The 19,597-nt window shown below is 49.8% G+C and overlaps 1 protein-coding gene across 2 annotated transcripts; it reads left to right on the top strand.

Moving 5' to 3' along the window:
- The first annotated feature begins 10,023 nt into the window (after positions 1 to 10,023).
- Positions 10,024 to 12,365, top strand: C2CD4D (C2 calcium dependent domain containing 4D). Of its 2 annotated transcripts, XM_042257223.2 has the most exons (2): positions 10,024 to 10,271; positions 11,140 to 12,365. In XM_042257223.2, the coding sequence occupies exon 2, from the start codon at positions 11,218 to 11,220 to the stop codon at positions 12,256 to 12,258; it is 1,041 nt and encodes a 346-aa protein (XP_042113157.1). In that variant the 5' UTR covers positions 10,024 to 10,271; positions 11,140 to 11,217; the 3' UTR covers positions 12,259 to 12,365. The 2 variants fall into 2 exon arrangements, with proteins under 2 accessions (XP_042113157.1, XP_027820842.2); XM_027965041.3 differs by lacking the exon at positions 10,024 to 10,271 and having other exon boundaries at positions 10,669 to 12,365.
- The last annotated feature ends 7,232 nt before the right edge of the window (positions 12,366 to 19,597 follow it).

Below are 19,597 nucleotides of genomic sequence, written 5' to 3'. Positions count from 1 at the left end.
AGGACCTAACATGGTTCAAAGCAATGAAGATGAGAAATATGAAAATGTTGCAAAGAGTAGTTTCTGGCTTGATGGTTCCAGGTGGCATCACTGGGCATACAGGGGAGCAGGCGTGAGGTGGAGGGAGATACTGAGGTTAACTTCACACGAATTGAGCTTGAAGTACCCATGGAACCTCAACCATAGGGCGAGCAGCAGCAGGGGCCCTGGATATTATCATTTGGAACTCAGAATTGATTACGTACTGACTCAATCAGTAAGTCATCAATATAAAAACTGGCATGGAATCCCACGGAGTGGATTATGCAGAATGAAAGTGAGGAGGGGCCAGAGAGCATGAGAGGGACAAGATGAGAGAGGAAGGAAGAGCAGGGAAAAGGGTCAGTGACAGAACATGCAGCCACACGGGGGCTTAACGCTGGGACAGAGAGCCAAACACCCACTAAGGAGGCCAGGAATAGGACAGGTGGGACCGTCGTTAGATCAGCAGTATCAAATGCTATAGAGAAAGCAGATAAGAATTAAAAAGAGGCCTTTGGACTTGGCAGTAAAGAAGGTGGTGGTCTTTTTTGCCAGGAGGTAGGAGCAAATCCTAGATTGTGGTAGATGAAAAAATGAATGGGAATGACAAAGTGAATCGAGATGAGTCTTTCTAGGAATGTTGTTGTTGTTATTATTTTATTTAAAGAAAGAGATTTAAGTGTATTGAGGAGAGAGGTGTCATCTCGCAGAACAGCCATCTGGTCTTAGAGCTAGATCAAGAGCACAAATGGTGGGCTCCCCTGGAGGGCCAAGGGATTCTTAACCTAGAATCCGCCTGCCAGTGCAGGGGACATGGATTTGATCCCTGGTCCTGGAAGATCCCACGTGCTGAGGGGCAACTGAGCCTGTGGGCCACAACTACTAAAACTCTGAAGGCCACAAGTGGACACAAGTGGAGGCAGAAGAACATCACCGTGACCCTGAAACCAAAAGGAAGGAGTTGGAGGGTGGTACAGAGAGGGACTAGAAGTTGACAGGAGCACCTTGACTTCCTCAGTGAGATAGGAGGCAAGGCCACCGGTGGAGAAAGAGGTCTGGAGGAAGGGCAATGATTTGCATAAGCCGCAGTGAGGATCGGGAAAACAAATTGACCAATACATGGGGGCTAAGGCATGCTGAAGGCCCAGCTACTGGTGAAAGGCAGGCCTCTGGAGTGGCACCAACCTGGAGTGAAAGGAATATGTGAAGCAGCCGGCAAAACCAAGGGCCATGGCGGACATATCAGGTGAGAACAATGGTAAAGGAGGAAAAAGACTGATATGGCTGGTGCACATTTCCAGGGAGGAAAGGTTTGATGTGAGAACAGCTATGTCATTGTTCAGTCGCTCATTGGTGTCCAACTCTTTGTGACCCCATGGACTGCAGCACGCCAGGCCTCCCTGTCCATCACCAACTCCCAGAGTTTGCTCAAACTCATGTCCATTGAGTCGGTGATGCCATCCAACTATCTCACTTTCTGTCATCCTCTTCTCCTCCTGCCTCCAATCTTTCCCAGCATCAGGGAAAGATTTTCCAATGAGTCAGCTCTTCACATGAGGTGGCCAGAATATTGGAGCTTCAGCATCAGTTCTTCCAATGAATATCAGGGTTGATTTCCTTTAGGATGGACTGGTTGGATCTCCTTGCAGTCCAAAGGAATCTCAAGAGTCTTCTCCAGCACCACAGTTCAAAAGCATCAATTCCTTGGCACTCAACTTTCTTTATAGTCCAACTCTCACATCCATACATGACTGCTGGAAAAACCATAGCTTTGAGTATATGGACCTTTGTCAACAAAGTAATGTCTCTGCTTTTTACTATGCTGTCTAGTTTCAAGGAGCAAGTGTCTTTTAATTTTGTGGCTGTAGTCACTGTCCACAGTGACTTGGGGCCCAAGAAAATAAAGTTGGTCATTGTTTCCATTGTTTCCCCATCTATTTGCCATGAAGTGATGGGACTGGATGCCATGATCTTAGTTTTTTGAATGCTGAGTTTTAAGCCAGCTTTTTCACTCTCCTCTTTCACCTTCATCAAGAGGCTCTTTAATTCCTCTTTGCTTTCTGCCATAAGAGCGGTGTCATTTGCCTATCTGAGGTTATTGATATTTCTCCGATAAGTCATGTCCAACTCTTTGCAACCCCATGGACTATAGCCTGCCAGGCTTCTCTGTGCATGGGATTTCCCAGACAAGAATACTAGAGTGGGTTGCCATTTCCTTCTCCAGGGGATCTTTCCGATCCAGGGATCAAAACCCTGTCTCCTGCATTGGCAGGCAGATCCTTACCACTGAGCCACCTGGGACACCTTTTATTAGGTATGGTGATGCCAAATGCTGAAACAGATAAAGCTTTGCATCTCCGTAGTCTAACCCTTTTCATAAATGGACTAGTTTTCATTCAGGTTAGGTCTAGTGTTTGGTTTTTGGCAGTCATTCAGTAACCTGACTGACAAAAGCTCTGTCATCTTCAACATGCAATTTCCAAAGTCATCCTGGGTTGACGCCTAGTTGCCTAATGAAAGAAGAGAGAATCACAGGGAGGTTTTCAGAACCAAGCCTCAATGTGTTTCCTCAGTCACAAGACTCCGCCAAACTGAAAGGAATGTTGGCTGGAAAACATGGTCTAACTCCATGTTGTGGAAGAAAGGGAAATGGGGTTGGTAAGTAGCTAGCCACCACTGCCTCAGTTTGAAAGGAGAATCAGCAGAGGAGGGTGAGTCTGTGTCCAAACTCTCATCCTGCCAAGTAAAGAATTCAAATTCAGGGGGTTCAGAGAAAATGAGGTTTTTGTGGCATGGAACAGGGTCAGAGAGTTGGACACAAATTCAGCAGTGGTGGGTGGATCAGGCTCTCTTTCTAGTAACTAGACCACACACTTCCTAAGCCATCAGTCTTGAATGACAAGCAAAAGATCAGTTGACATGGATTTGAAGGGACTTGATCCAGTGCCTTCCAAAAACTGGAGATTTACTAGAAGCCACAGCCAGAAACCTTGTGGTAGCTATTCCTTCCCCGACATACTCACATAAAAATCCTTTCTCAAGGACTTCCTTAGTGGTCCAGGGTTAAAACTCTGCACTTCCAATGCAGGGGGCATGGATTTGACCCCCAGTCGGGGAACTAAGATCCCACATGCTGCATGGCACAGCAACAAATGAAACAAAAAACACCTTTCTCCTGTGCTTTCACAGTTGCCTTTGAAAACCAACTAAACCCAGAGTCTAAATCAGTGTACACCAAAAACCTATTGTCCTTTATCATGGTTCAGTTCAGTTCAGTTCAATCGCTCAGTCGTGTCTGACTCTTTGAGACCCCATGGACTGTAACATGCCAGGCCTTCCTGTCCATCCACCAACTCCTGGAGTTTACCCAAACTCATGTCTATTGAGTCAGTGATGCCATCCAACCATCTAGGGCTAATCTTCATTTATTTATTTATTTATTTTAATATAAATTTATTTATTTTAATTAGAGGCTAATTACTTTACAACATTGTATTGGTTTTGCCATACATCAACATAAATCTGCCACGAGTGTACACGTGTTCCCCATCCTGAACTCCCCTCCCATCTCCCTCCCCATCCCATCCCTCTGGGTCATCCCAGTGCACCAGTCCCGAGCATCCTGTATCATGCATCGAACCTGGAATGGCGATTCGTTTCACATATGATAATATACATGTTTCAATGCCATTCTCCCAAATCATCCCACCCTCTCCCTCTCCCACAGAGTCCAAAGACTGTTCTATACTGTTGCCCCTCAGAATGATATCTGTCCTCATGGTTTCTTTTGCTGTCTCGCATACAGGATTATTGTTACCATCTTTCTAAATTCCATATATATGCGTTAGTATACTGTATTGGTGTTTTTCTTTCTGGCTTACTTCACTCTGTATAATAGCCTCCAGTTTCATCCACCTCATTAGAACTGATTCAAATGTATTCTTTTTAATGGCTGAGTAATACTCCATTGTGTATATGTACCACAACTTTCTTGTCCATTCGTCTGCTGATGGACATCTAGGTTGCTTCCATGCCCTGGCTATTATAGACAGTGCTGCGATGAACATTGGGGTACACATGTCTCTTTCAATTCTGGTTTCCTTGGTGTATATGCCCAGCAGTGGGATTGCTGGGTCATATGGCAATTCTATTTCCAGTTTTTTAAGGACTCTCCACATTGTTCTCCATAGTGGCTGTACTAGTTTGCATTACCACCAACAGTGTAAGAGGGGTCCCTTTTCTCCACATCCTCTGCAGCATTTATTGCTTGCAGATTTTTGGATAGCAGCCATTCTGACTGGCGTGAAATGGTACCTCATTGTGGTTTTGATTTGCATTTCTCTGATAATGAGTGATGTTGAGCATCTTTTCATGTGTTTGTTAGCCATCTGTATGTCTTCTCTGGAGAAATGTCTGTTTAGTTCTTTGGCCCATTTTTTGATTGGGTCGTTTATTTTTCTGGAATTGAGCTGAAGGAGTTACTTGTATATTTTTGAGATTAATCCTTTGTCAGTTGCTTCATTTGCTATTATTTTCTCCCATTCTGAGGGCTATCTTTTCACCTTGCTTATAGTTTCCTTTGTTGTGCAGAAGCTTTTAATTTTAATTAGGTCCCATTTGTTTATTTTTGCTTTTATTTCCAATATTTTGGGAGGTGGGTCATAGAGGATCCTGCTGTGATTTATGTCAGAGAGTGTTTTGCCTGTGTTCTCATCTCTCTCTAGGAGTTTTATAGTTTCTGGTCTTATGTTTAGATCTTTAATCCATTTTGAGTTTATATTTGTGTATGCTGTTAGAAAGTGTTCTAGTTTCATTCTTTTACAAGTGGTTGACCAGTTTTCCCAGCACAACTTGTTAAAGAGATTGTCTTTTCTCTATTGTATATTCTTGCCTCCTTTGTCAAAGATAAGGTGTCCATAGGTGTGTGGATTTATCTCTGGGCTTTCTATTTTGTTCCATTGATCTATAGTTCTGTCTTTGTGTCATTTAAACATTTCCAAGAGAAGAAGGGAAATATATTCCATCTTTCCCATACAGTCAAGAAAAAGAAGAAAACCAAAACAGTTGTATTTGGAAACTCAAATACAACTTGCTTCTTTCTTTTCTCACTTGGCAACTGGATGTCAACACTCAGGATGACTTTGGAAGCCAAGTGCTGAGGATGGCAGAGGTTTGATATACCCTGTCACTTCTCCACTGGGACCAGTTTCTAGCAGAAAACAAGCATAAGCTGAAAAACATACAGAAGTAGGAGGGTCTCAGGCAAGACCCACAGCCAGGCTGGGAGTGACAGCCTTGATTGGAAAAGGCCTGGGGGGCAGGCAGGGATCTCCAGAATGGAAATAAGATCGCCAGCTGCTGGAATGCTTCTCTAGCATTAAGAGAGTCGACGGATGCCTCTCTTCTCACAGAGGGCCAAGTATTGCAGCTTTCTAGGCAGAAACAATGGGAGGTGGGACCCCCACACTTTAAAAGCCAATTCCATGTGTAGTGCGTTCATCTGGAATGCAACTACTACTCAGGTAGATTGGGTGGAATCCAACAGGCCATCCAGGCAAATGTGCTAGCTTATTTTGCTTGAAGCAAAGGATGTGTGTTCTCCAAATATCTGAATCAAGGGCCAAGAGAAGCCAAAGAGTGAATAAAGCAATTATAAGACTAACAAGTTCAGAAAGCAAGGGCTATCAATAGTTCATATCAGCTCCCCCTAAGGTCTTCCTGAAACTAAGATCAGAGAGTTAGGTCATTCATCAAGGGTCCTGGGTGAGGAGCCAGAGATGCAAGACATAGTATATCACCAATCCTATCACCTGCCAGTACCTGCAGTGAGCGCGCTGGCCAAGTTATGCTGCCTGAGGCCACTGCTCAAGGACAAGGGACAATTTAGCCCAAAAGCCCAGGGAGTCTAGTAGTTGTCTGCTGACCCAGAGGAAAAGTCTCTCCCCTCTGTGTCTCTTCTTCTGGCTTGAACCCAAGAAAGCACTCTGTCCTGCCCAGTCCTCTAAGTGTCCTTCTACAGTGGCACTGGAGGAAAAAGGAGGTCAAGGCCCCAGATCACCTCTAAAGTTCTTGAGTGGCAGCAATGGTGCTGGAAGTGGGGGGAAGCCACACTGTGGGTCCTCATTCAACGAAGAAGCTCTGCTTAATAATGAAGACCCCTGGAGTACAAGAAAGAACAGAGGTTCTTTAAGATAGAAGATCTGGGTTCTAGTCTCAACTCTGCTACTCTTTGGCACATCATTTCTTTTGAGGTCTGTTTCCTGCTCTATAAAAATGAAAGAGTAGATGAGGTGACCTCCAAGTTCCAGGTCTGATGTCTTATTGTTCTAATAAAGTCGGCTTTCAGCTCCCTGGTGTGCCGGTCATTTGAGTGATTGCTCTCAGATCCCCACCCTTGTCCTACTCTGCCTCGGACTGCAGAGGCCCAGTGCCTGCAGTCTGCATTTCCCAGTCTCCTCTGTCATCAGCTTTGAAAGGCTCTGGTGGCAGACTGGAAAGCGGGAAGTCGGGAGATGTAAGGGTATTTCTCGCCCTTTTCTGTTTTGAGAGGCAACTCACGTAGGGGCGTAGATCCTACAAGCAGTTTTGTAGACCCATGATTACAGATCCTACTAGAAAGCCCTCACCTTCCTATTTTGCCATTTTTGTTCTTCCACCACCTTGGTGACAGGTTCCCTGTGATAAATGCCCTCTGTTGAACCATCTGACAACTGCTTGCAACCCCATGGACTGTAGCCTGCTGGGCTCCTCTGACCATGGAATTCTCCAGGCAAGAGTACTGGAGTGTTTAGCCATTTCCTTCTCCAGGGGATCTTCCCGACCTAGAGATCAAACTCAGGTCTCCTGAATTGCAGGCAGATTCTTTACCATCTGAGCCACAGGGATATAAAGTGGGCCTGTAATACTGTCCAGCAATCACCCTGCAGTCACTCTCCTGACTCCATGGATTGCAGCATGCCAGGCTTCCCTATCCTTCACCATTGCCCAGAGTTTGCTCAAACTCATGTCAGTGATGCCATGCAACCATCTCATCCTCTGCTGTCCCCTTCTCTTCCCACCTTCAATCTTTCCCAGCCCCAGGGTCTTTTCTAATGAGTCAGCTCTTCGCATCAGGTGGCCACAGTATTGGCGCTTCAGCTTCAGATCTAAAATTGAGCTCCTCATATTTTCCCCCTCAGCAAATGGCAACTCCATTCTTCCAACTGTTAGAGCCAAAAACCTTGGATAATTCTTTCTCTTTAGATAAGGATGGATCCATCATGAAATCCTGTTGATTCTGTCTTCAGAATAGGGCCAGAAACTGACTACTACAATGCTGATCCATGCCCCAATCAACTTGTGCAAAGATTATCTCAATATCCTTTTATCTGTTTTCCCTACTTATGCCCTTATCCCTCTATTTCTACTGTCAGCACAGCCGCCAGAGCAACCCTTTTAATGCATGTCCAGTGGTATCACTCCTTAGCTCACCACAAGGAAAAGCTAAAATTGTTACAGTGGCTTCAAGCCCCATAAGATTCTGGCCTTACTATCTCTCTAAGGTCATCTTCCCATCATTCGTTCTGTTCCAGCTGCAATGGACTCTGCCTCCTTAAACACTCCAGGCATGCTTCTGCTTCAGGACTTTGCATTTCAATTCCTTCTGCTTAGAATGCTTTCCTTTCTCCTTCCTTCATATCATTACTGAAATGTTACATTCTCAAGATGGCCATCCTTGACCCCACTATTTACAATTGTACGCTCTCCTCACACCCTCTATGATCCTCCCCTACTTTAATTCTCCCCCCAACACTGATTTTCATCTGACAAGCTGTACTTTTTACTAATTCATTTTTGTCTATGGTCTTTCTTCTCCCACGAAAGCAGAGATTCCATTTGGCCAGAAGATTTCTCTGTTTTCTCACTTCTATATCTTCAGAGTCTAGTACACAGTGCCTGGCATGTGGTGGGTAGTCAATAACTATGGATGGTTGAATGAATGAAACTAAAGAATCAAACTTCCCTGAAGCCTACCCTTCCTCTGGACTTCTAATCACAGAAGACAAAAATGTCCTTATTGTCAAGTAAGATTGAATTGGGGTCTCTGTTTTTGTGTGCTTGTAGCAGAAGTCAGTCTAACTGATACGCAAGCGTGATCTTTTTCACTCTTTTGGTTGTTTTTTTTTATTTCTGTACAGTTCCCTGGGTCTTCGTTGCTATGCGTGAACTTTCTCTAGCTGCAGCAAATGGGGGCCACTCGTTGCACGGCGCGGGCTTCTCTTGTTGCAGAGCACAGGCTCCGAGCGCGTGGGTTTCAGTAGCTGCAACACAAGCGTTCAGCAGTTGTGGCACATGGGCTTAGCTGCCCCATGCGTGTGGGCTCTTCCCGGACCAGGGATGGAACCCATGTCCCCTGCATTGGCCAGTGGGTTCTTAACCACTGGACCACCAGGAAAACGTCTATGTATGATCTTAATCTTCATGCTAACTCTGAAGTTTAGATAGTTTCTCTCCATTTTTCACATGGGAAAGGAGAACTTCTGAGAGATTAAGTTACATGCCAGAGGTCATACAGTTAGTAAATCCCAGGGCTGACTGATGCCGCAGCTGTGAGTTCTTGGCTGCAGCACTCCACACAGACCACTGTCCCCAGAAACGACACCAAGGCTGAGCTAAGTCAGAAGCCTTTGGATTGGAGGGTCTGGGTGCTGCCAGTCATCTCCATAAAGGAAACATTTGCTCCCTGAAGACTCTTAAGTATCAGATGTCAAAATAATAATCTCGTTCATTTCCTGAACTTCACAGTTTGCCTTGTTGCTGTCATTATTGTCTGTCTGTTTCCCCCTTCTATGTATCTCTAGCATTTAACACAGTGAAGGATAAAAGAACTAATTCAGATACAATTCTGCTTGAAGTGAAAATGTTAGTCACTCAGTCGTGACTGACTTTTTGAGATCCCATGGACTGTAGCCCGCCAGGCTCCTTGTCCATGGAATTCTCCAGGCAAGAATACTGGGATGGGTAGCCTTTCCCTTCTCCAGAGAATCTTCCCGACCAAGGGGTGGAACCCCGGTCTCCTGCATTACAGGCAGAATCTTTACTGGCTGAGCCACCTGCTAAATATCATTCATTTATTCACAGTCCTGATTAAGCATCTGACTTGTTCTAAGCACTGTCTTTGTGATGCTTACAGCCTGCTAAGAGAAGAGGATATTAAACAGTCACAGAAATAAATCACACACACACAAAAAGAAACTGTGAACAGGGCCATAAGGGAGAAGTATGGGGTACTATGAAATCAGACAACAGAACATCTTAATTTCAATGGGAAAATGTCAGTGAGGACCTCCAGATCTGAAGGGTGAAGGGGAAGTGGTCCTCGAAGACGGATGTCCTAAGGAGGGAATGAAGGACGGTGAGTGTTCCTGAAGTACAGCTGATGCGCTCATCTTGCCAGTGGTGGCCTGTGCTTCCTAGAATCTGCCTTCAAGGACAGGAAGGAAGGGGGAGACACTATATTTACAGCTTAACACACATCTGGCAAGCCTGACCTCTACTCACTGATGGAAACAGCTCTGTCCTCAGTGTCTCTGTGTCCAGATATTTCCAGCTTGGTCACTTTTCCCTGGTCCAGTGTAATTCAAAGAACCAGTCACTGCAGTCACTGTGTTTGGGAGCAACTGGGATGTCTCCAGAACTAAACAATGGGGGCCAAGGCAGGATTCCAGCAGGGAGGGCTTTGCAGAAGTTACCGTTTGTGTGGTCAGGGTTGTGGGTTTCACCTAGGAGGGTTGGGAGGGGCCCGGGTAGCATTAAGGGATGGAGGCCACCGCAAAGGAATGGCTATCTCTCTTTTCACAGCAGCCCTCCCCAACTCCCAGCAGAGAAGGCCCCAGGGCACAGGGCTGGCTTGCTGCTAGAAACCTGAAGGAAGGAGTTAAGAAGGCCGGGCTGATGGATTTAAAGACAGAGCTGTGTTTATCCAGGAAAAGAGGTCGTACGTAGGCAACGGAGGCCCCTGCCAGCTCCTCCCAGGACTGGGCTGGGGGAGCAAGCTGGAGAGGAAGTTGTTCCCCTCCCGGCTTCGAACAGCTCCTGGCCCGAGGCCAGGACCCAGAGGCGGCCCACAGGTGAGGCCTGAACTCTGGGCGCCAGGCCGAGCCCACTGCCTTGGAGCTCAGACTCCCAGACAGAAAGTCGGAACATCGCGCTCCCTGGGAGTGCGGCGAGCGGGTGCGGTAAGCGCGCCGCGGAGGGCCTCCCGGAATCAGGTCAGAAGGTGACGGAGAATCAATGCTGTCTTTGTGCTCAGCGGTTTCCTAGGGGGGAAAGCAGTGGAGAGTGGGAGGGGCGGCCCAACTACTCGGTCCGCTGCAGACTCGGGATGCGGTAGGACTGGGAGGTAGGGAGCCGGACAGCCAGGGCTTAAGTGGGGGGCGGCATTCTGTGTCCCCGAGAGGTGCTCTTCTTGAGCAGGCCGTGGGTGCTCTCGGGGCAGCAGTCAAATGTGCAGGCAGTTCGTTTCTGGCCTGGAACGGCCCCGGAAGGCGAGGGAGGAGCAAGAGGATACAAGTGGGGCGAGGGACGAAGGATGGCTCAGTCTGCAGAAACTTGCGCAGCCGCAGGGGACGGGAGCCAAGGGATGGGGGTGGGGAGGGGAGTGGTGGGAGTCCCAAGCGGCGCCAGATCAGACCCGGGAGGAGCGCCCCGGTGTTCCGGAATGGGCATGGGAGAAGGGGGTGACCCCCCTCCCCTAGGGCCGCGGTGTCTCTTGAGGAGGAGAGTGCATATGAGGGAGTTTCAGCTCTGGGTCAGTGTTTTTGACTACAGACCTCTTGACGATGTGGTGTTACTAGATTCTTCTAGTAGGAGTCTAGGGTTCCAGTGGGTGTGTTAGGCCTTCTCACTCTGAGGTGGGTGTGAAAGCAGTGGGAGAGTCTGTGTACTCGTATGTCCGAGGCCTGCCCAGCCCTGGACTCCATTTCTCTCCGGACCCTCAGACTTTGCCGCCCTTTGTTTCCGCCGCTCAAAAAGGGCCTACTGCGCCGGTTGGGCCCCCAAAGAAGGGAGCGGCGGCAGATCGCCCGGTGTACGATTGCAGCATCATTCACCTTGGGCTCCCCTCCTTTCCTTGCCCAGGCCTCCACGCTGGACTCGGATCCTCTCGGCCTCGTGGAATTCGGGCTTTCAGCACCCCACCACCGCCGCCGCCGCCTCATGTGGCTCTTGGAGAAAGCTGGCTACCGGGTAGGGGCCGCGGAGCCCAGGGCCCGGTGGGCGCCCTCCAGTTTGTTTCCTAAGCGCCGCACCCCGTCTCGCCCGTGCCCCAACGTCCTCACCCCGGATCGCATCCCGCAGTTCTTCATCCCGCCTCGACTCCAGGACCCAGGTGGCCCGCTGCCCCACAGCGGCGGGCGCGGCCTCCCCGCGACCTGTTCGCTGCCACACCTGGCGGGCCGCGAAGGCTGGGCCTTCCTGCCCGAGAGCCCGCACACGCGCCGGCGCGAGTCCCTGTTCCACTGGCCACCGGCCACCCCCGCCGGCGGGCTGCCCCCCGCGCCGTCCCGCCTGCACGTCTCCGCCCCGGACCTGCGCCTCTGCCGGGCCCCCGACAGCGACACGGCCTCGTCGCCGGATTCGTCGCCCTTCGGCTCGCCGCGGCCAGGCCCCGACCGGCCCCGGCCGCCCCGGCCGAGCTCGCTGTCCCGGCTGCAGGCGAGCTCGGCGGCCACCAGCCCGCACGCCTCGCGCCGCGCGGGACCGCCCACGCCGCCCCTCTTCCACCTCGACTTCTTGTGCTGCCAACTGCGGCCGACCCAGGAGAGCGTGCTGCACCTCGAGCCCCGGGGAGGGCAGCTGCGGCTCTCCGCCGAGTACCCGGCCGGGCCCGGGCGGCTGCGGCTGCGCCTGGTGAGCGCCGAGGGCCTGCCGCGGTCGCGGGCTGGCCCCGGGAGCGGCGGCGGTGGCTGCTGCGTGGTGCTGAGGCTGCGGCCGCGCTCCCGGCCGCGGGGCCAGCGGAGCCGAGTGGTCAAATGCAGCACCAACCCCATCTTCAATGAGGACTTTTTCTTCGATGGGCTCGGCCCGCCGGACCTGGCCGCCCACAGTCTGAGGGCCAAGGTGCTGGACAGGGGCGCAGGATTCCGCAGGGACGTGTTGCTGGGGGAGTGTGAGACGCCCCTGATTGCCCTGCTGCCGCCCTTGGGTGGTGGGCTATGTCCCGGGGCCTCCCTGGTGCCTGCCCATCTCAGCCTGTAGCCTGAGAGAAGGTCTCTTCCTCGGGAGGGCTCCACCGGGTCTACAGTCTCCATTCTTTCCATCTGCCCAACATGTATTTATTTCTGCAAATAAAATATCTGCCTCCCCTTGTTTGCACATTGCTTCTCAGATCTGCAGCCTGCCCTCCTCCCTCTGCCCTGGCCCTACAAGGGATGGAGGAAGCTCATTCAGGTTTTCTGATTCGGAGCAGACTTTAAGAAGTGGTTCTCAAACTTGAATTGAGTATCACAATTACCAGACATCAGAAATGCTGGATGAGCTTGTTAAACATAGGGAAAGAATCCCGAGCTCTGTTCCTGAGAGACTCAGACACTAGTTTACTAGGTCTGAGCTGAGTGGGTCCGAAGTTCCCTGCTCAACACAGCACCTATCCCTTCAGGGGGCCCTCCAATCACTGTAAAGCTCTGTGACTGAAGCTGCAGCATAACTCACCTTCCCCTGGGGGTTCCTGGGGGGTGCACAGGGGAAATCAACACCCCCCACCCATCTAGCACCCCACTCACACCCACATCTGATCTGAAGAAGTGAAGTGAAGTCGCTCAGTCGTGTCCGACTCTTTGCGACCCCATGGACTGTAGCCTACCAGGCTCCTCCATCCATGGGATTTTCCAGGCAAGAGTACTGGAGTGGGTTGCCATTTCCTTCTCCAGGGGATCTTCCCGACCCAGGGATCAAACCTGGGTCTCCCGCATTGTAGGCAGATCTTTACCAGCTGAGCCACCAGGGAAGTCCAACCTTCTGATCTGAAGAGAGAGATGAAATTTCTGGGTCTTGGGAGTGAGTCAGAGGGTGTCAGACTAGCACACTATGCCTTTAGGGATCCTCGCTCCTGCCTGTTCCTGCCATACCTAGGCCTCCCTGGGGAGTAAAGCAGTACTTGAGTGCTGAAAGACCAAGATATAAGGTCACAGGGATTGAGGTCCTACGGGCAAAGGGGGTCCCACTGGACTGTGAGAGCTATTCTCATGGTTTTGCTCAGAAAAGGCTACCCAGGTGAATAGGGGCAGAATGTGGAAGATGGATACATGTAGGTCACAGTGTATTTACCTCCTACCTGAATGTCCCTGACGTCAGCAGTGACCTTCTTCTCTCTCACCCCTCCTTCTCTGAAGCTGGTTCCTCTTGGCTCAGGGCAGGCTTGGAAGAGGAAAACAGGGAGGAGGAGAGGGAGGGAGGGAGGGAGGGAGGGAGGGAGGGAGACACTGTGCCAACACAGCTTCTTTTTCCCACCCCCTTGGGCCATTTCTCATTTTGCCAAGTGCCCGTAACCAGGGCCAAGCCTTTGTTACCTATAAACCTCAGCATATATAATGCTACCATTACACACACACACATACACACACACACACACACACACACACACACACACACACACACACACACACACGCATGCTCCTCCATTCCTTCTCCCTCCCCTGATTAGGCCCCTCTCCAATCCCCAGGCCAGGGAAAATCTTGCTCCAGATGTCCACCAGGTGGTAGCATTGATCAACTAATGTTAAGCACTAACAGCTACAAAAAAAATGATCGCCATGAAATGGCAGCCCACTCCAGTGTTCTTGCCTGGAGAATCCTGTGGACAGAGGAGCCTGGTGGGCTGCCGTCTATGGGGTCGCACAGAGTCGGACACAACTGAAGCGACAGCAGCAGCAGCAGCAGCATGCAAGGGAATCTTATCCAACAACTTGTCAGTAACTCCCATGAGAGTTAAGTACTATTGTTAATATTGTTATCCAGTGTGACCTCAAGTTTTACTAATCCAGTGAGGGATAGAACTAGGATTTAAACCACAGTCTGGTCTTAGAGTCTGAGCTCTCAGTCACCTCACTATAGTGGTGCTGGAGAAGACTCTTGAGAGTCCCTTGGACAGCAAGATCAAACCAGTCAATCCTACAGGAAATCAACCCTTAATATTCATTGCAAATGACACCATCTTATGGCAGAAAGCGAAGAGGAAATAGCCTCTTGGTGCAAGTTAAAGAGGAGAGTGATAAAGCTGGCTTAAAACTCAACATTCAAAAAAAGAAGATCATGGCATCTGGTCCATTGAGTTCACTCAGTCGTGTCCAGCTCTTTTTGACCCCAAGGACTGCAGCATGCCAGGTTTCCCTGTCCATCAAAAACTCCAGAGCCTGCTCAAACTCATGTCCATCGAGCTGGTGATGCCATCTGACCATCTCATCCTCTGTCGTCCCCTTCTCCTCCCGCCTTCAATCTTTCCCAGCATCAGGGTCTTTTCCAATGAGTCATTTCTTCCCATCATGTGGCCAAAGTATTGGAGCTTCAGCCTCAGCATCAGTCCTTCCAATGCGTATTCAGGACTATTCAGGATTTCCTTTAGGATTGACTGATTTAATCTCCTTGCAGTCCAAGGGACTCTCAAGAGTCTTCTCCAACACTACAGTTCAAAAGCATCAGTTCTTCAGTGCTCAGCCTTCATTATGGTCCAACTCTCACATCCATACATGACTACTGGCAAGTCCAGAGTTTAGTTTTGACTAGACCTTTGTTGGCAAAGTAATGTCTCTGCTTTTTAATATGCTGTCTAGGTTGGTCATAGCTTTTCTTCCAAGGAGCAAGTGTCTTTTAATTTTATGGTTGCAGTCACCATCTGCAGTGATTTTGGAGCCCAAGAAAATAAAGTCTGTCACTGTTTCCATTGTTTCCCCATCTATTTGCCATGAAGTGATGAGAGGAAAAGGGGACAACAGAGGATGAGATGGTTGGATGGCATCACCGATGTGATGGACATGAGTTTGAGTAGGCTCTGGGAGTTGGTGATGGACAGAGAAGCCTGGCGTGCTGCAGTCCATGGGGTTGCAAAGAGTCAGACACGACTAAGTGAACTGACTGACTGATGGGACCGGATGCCATGATAGACTTTATTTTCTTGGGCTCCAAAACCACTGTAGATGATGACTGCAGCCATGAAAGTAAAAGAGGCTTGCTCCTTTCATGACAAACCTAGACAGCATATTAAAAAGCAGAGACATTACTTTGCCAACAAAGGTCTAGTCCAAACTAAACTATGGATTTTCCAGTAGTCACCTCTGGACATGAGAGTTGGACCATAAAGAAGGGTGAGTGCCAAAGAACTGATACTTTTGAACTGTAGTGTTGGAGAAGACTCTTGAGAGTCCCTTGGACTGCAAGGAGATCCAACCAGTCCATCCTAAAGGAAATCAGTCCTGAATATTCATTGGAAAGACTGATGCTGAAGTTCCAACACTTTGGCCACCTGATAGGAAGGGCTGACTCATTAGAAAACACCCTGATGCTGGGAAAGATTGAAGGTAGGAGAAGGGGATGACAGAGGATGAGATAGTTGGATGGCATCACCAACTCAATGGACATGAGTTTGAGCAAGCTCCGGGAGTTGGTAATGGACAGGGAAGCCTGGAGTGCTGCAGTCCATGGGGTCGCAAAGAGTCAGACACCACTTGGTAACTGAACAACAACAACCAGCTGCCACCTCCCAGTCAGGTCACTTCCTTCCCTAAGATGACAGCTCTCCAATCTTTTCAGCCTGTGAAGTCCACCCATAGGTCCAGTTCTATCCCTAGTACTGTCCTTCTTCAACCCGAAATCCTCCCCTGACAACGTTCGGTGAACAGCTGTATCTGATGCCTCCTTCAAAGGAGAAAGAAAAGAAGAAGCCAGTCGCCTTTCATTCCTGCAGTCCTTCAACAGATACTTAGGGAGGGCCAGCAGGGGCTGCGCTGGTGGCTCAGTCAGTACAGAATCCACCTGCAGTGCAGGAGACCTGGGTTTGATTCCTGGGTCGGGAAGATCCCCTGGAGAAGGGCATGGCAACCCACTCCAGTATTCTTGCCTGGAGAATCCCATGGACAGAGGAGCCTGGCAGGCTGCAGTCCATGGGGTCGCACAGAGTCAGACATGACTGAGCGACTTAGCACATACACACACGGCAGGTGCTGAGCTTTGGATACAGCAGTGATCAGAATAGAAACGGGAGCCTGTTACACAGAATGGAGTCAGTCCAAAAGAGAAAGATAAATATTGATATCAACACATATATGGAATCCGGGAAAATGGTGGCGATGGACTTATTTGCAGGGCAGCAATAGAGACTCGGGGCTTCCCAGGTGGAGCTAGTGGTAAAGAACCCTAAAGAATCCCTTGGACAGAGGAGCCTTAGGGGCTACAGTCCATAGCGTTGCGAAGAGTCTAACGCAATTGGAGTGACTTAGCATGCAGATGCGGAGAAGGCAATGGCACCCCACTCCAGTACTCTTGCCTGGAAAATCCCATGGACGGAGGAGCCTGGAAGGCTGCAGTCCATAGGGTCGCTGAGGGTCGGGCACGACTGAGCGACTTCACTTTCACTTTTCACTTTCATGCATTGGAGAAGGAACTGGCAACCCACTCCAGCGTTCTTGCCTGGAGAATCCCAGGGACAGGGGAGCCTGGTGGGCTGCCATCTATGGGGCCGCACAGAGTCGGACACGACTGAAGTGACTTAGCAGTAGCAGTAGCAGCATGCAGGTGGGGTCATACAGAGTCGGACACAACTGAAGCAACTTAGCAGCCGCAGCAGCATGCAGGCACAATGGAAACATAGCATAAAGGACAAGCTTGTGGACGCAGGGAAGGAAAGGAGAGGGTGCAGTGAATTGAGAGGGTAGCATTGAAACATACACATTACCACATGTAAAATAGCTAGCTAATGGGTAGTTGCTATATGACACAGAGGGCTGAACCTGCGCTCTGTAACAACCTAGAGGGGTGGGAGGGAGGTTCAAGAGGGAGGGGACATATGTATACCTATGGCCGATTCATGTTGATGTATGGCAGAAACCAACCCAATATTGAAAGCAATTATACTCCAATTAATAAATAAACACTGAAAAAAAACCAGAAATGGGAATCAGATAAGTTACAAAATGAATAAGCAAAATGTAAAAATGTTACTCGGTAATCTGTTTTAGAGAAAATTGAAGCAGGAAAGGGGCAAAGGAAGGAAGTCAGACAGAGAGAAGAAGGGAGGAATGGAAAGAGAGAGAGAGAGACTGAAACATTTCTTTTTAACCGCAGTACTTTGTACCCGTAGGTCCTGTATTTTACTCATTATGCCAGTTAATCATTGCAACCACTCAGCAAGGTGGGTTCTGTTCCCATTTGACCGAGCCGATAGATCGGAGAGGTTAAGTAAACCTGCCTGAGGAGCAGCCCTGGCTGCAGAGAAATTCCAGGACTGTGGCTTCCTCCACACCTCCTACTGCTGCTCAGAGGTGGCTGAGAGGTGAGAATTCAAGTCCATTCCAGTCAGGAGCAGTTCACTCAGCGTCCACAGCTGCGACCTTCCCCTCCCCACACCATGGGGACCACAATGTCTCAGGAGGAACTTCCTGGCGAGCTAAAGCCACAAAAGCATGCCCTGGGGCTAATAAGGTCAGACTAATCCCTCCAGTGTGCAGACTGCTCTGGCCTCAAAGTATGTTCAGACACAAGTCTGGACTGTTATTATTGTCCCTCTTTTATTTTTTTAAATTAATTTATTTATTTTAATTGGAGGCTAATTACTTTATAATATTGTAGTGGTTTTTGCCATACATTGACATGAATCAGCCATGGGTGACCATGTGTCCCCCCATCCTGAACCTATTGTCCCCCTTTTAATGATGTGGTAATTGAGGCCTGATAATAGTAGGCTGCATTTTTATCTGTCTTTTGGCTCCAAAAATCAGAGCTCCTGCTTTTCAACGCTCCTTGCTGCATCCAAGCCTGCTGCTGCTGCTGCTAAGTCGCTTCAGTCGTGTCCGACTCTGTGCAACCCCATAGACAGCAGCCCACCAGGCTCCCCCGTCCCTGGGATTCTCCAGGCAAGAACACTGGAGTGGGTTGCCATTTCCTTCTCCAATGCAGGAAACTGAAAAGTGGAAGTGAAGTCGCTCAGTCGTGTCTGACTCTTAGCGACCCCATGGATTGCAGCCTACCAGGCTCCTCCGTCCATGGGATTTTCCAGGCAAGAGTGCTGGAGTGGGGTGCCATTGCCTTCTCCACATCCAAGCTTAAATGACCACAAATGTTAACTGACAGACAAGGGGACATGGAATGTTCGGGCCAGGAACTAGGGTCAAATTTCTACTGTCCCTCCACCCACAGTGGCCTTTGTGACAGGAAAGGGGAGAGCTGGTGACTGAGGCGTTTATAGAAGCAGGATGTCTTTTCTTTCATGGTTGAGGGGCCTGGGCCCCCTTCCTGAGTCACTCCAGTGGGTTGAGGTCTCCCCAGGCATGGACCTCTTAGGGAGGACCTAAAGGAAAGTGTTCCTAATCTCTGGGTCAGGCTTCCCAGAGCGGGTGGGCCTCGAAGGATGGAGCTGAGGTAGTATGTGGCATGCAGGCTGCCCAGGTCCCCGTACTTTCCACCTTTCCACCCCAGGCCCCCCCAGGAGGGCAGGCCTGCCCTGAGCTTTAAGTGGTTTCTGTGGTTTAGGGGTGGGGAAGAAGGGAAAGAGAAGTTGGTGACTGTTCCCCAGTTCCAAGCCGCCACCACCACCCTCCACCCCCTCTAGGCTGCTTGCCCCTCACTTTCAGATTCCCCTGATAAGGGAACTTGGGCACGTGGGGGGTGAAATGATTCTCTGATCCCTATCAGCCTCTTCCTTGCATAAAAATGTGAGGAGGAAATAACCAATGCCCTGCTCTGAAAGGACTGATTCCTCCAGAAAGGGGGCTGCGATTGGAGCAGAAGAGAGGAAGGGTAGGCAGGAGGGGACTTCCCAAAAGGATGAGTTACCTTCTTGCCCCAGGGAGAACACCAGCCATCCATGCTTAGGGCAAGGAAGGGGTAGAAATGTCCAGGAAGTGTGTAACTAGCTTAGGTCTAGGAGGACCCTGTCTTCCCAACCACCAGTCACTTCCTCCCCCACCTTACACAGTGACCCGAAGTGGCAGGGCTGAGAGAGGCAACCAGACCTGTGGTATCTGGGGCAGGCAGGGCTGCCTGGCACCGTGCTGGGGCCAAGTGTCCATTGCCAGGTGCTCTGCATGGCCTCTGCTCTGTGCCCATGCTTGGGAGGTCAGGAAGGATCCTGAGAGACCCAGAGTCACAAAGGAAGGGAGGGTTAAAGAGAAGAAAAGAGAGAGATGAGGCACAAAAAACAGAAGAGCCATAGGCATGGGGGGTTGGCAGGGGGAAACACAGAGACAGGGTCCTGAGTGGAAGCAAAGCCAGCTGTGGGTGGGGAGGGGCTAACAGAGCAGCACTCCCCGTGGCCCTGCCCCCCTGCCTCTCACTGGCTCTATTGATCTGCCTGGGGGTTCTTCAGAGAGCTTTGCTTACTGAAGCCTGC

Source organism: Ovis aries, chromosome 1, assembly GCF_016772045.2.
Source record: "Ovis aries strain OAR_USU_Benz2616 breed Rambouillet chromosome 1, ARS-UI_Ramb_v3.0, whole genome shotgun sequence".
NCBI lineage: Eukaryota > Metazoa > Chordata > Mammalia > Artiodactyla > Bovidae > Ovis > Ovis aries.
This window is presented reverse-complemented; position numbering and strand designations above follow the sequence as displayed.

Excerpts from the sequence above, each read along its gene's own strand:
- C2CD4D (XM_027965041.3), top strand. The coding sequence starts at position 10,951 with ATGTCCGAGGCCTGCCCAGCCCTGGACTCCATTTCTCTCCGGACCCTC.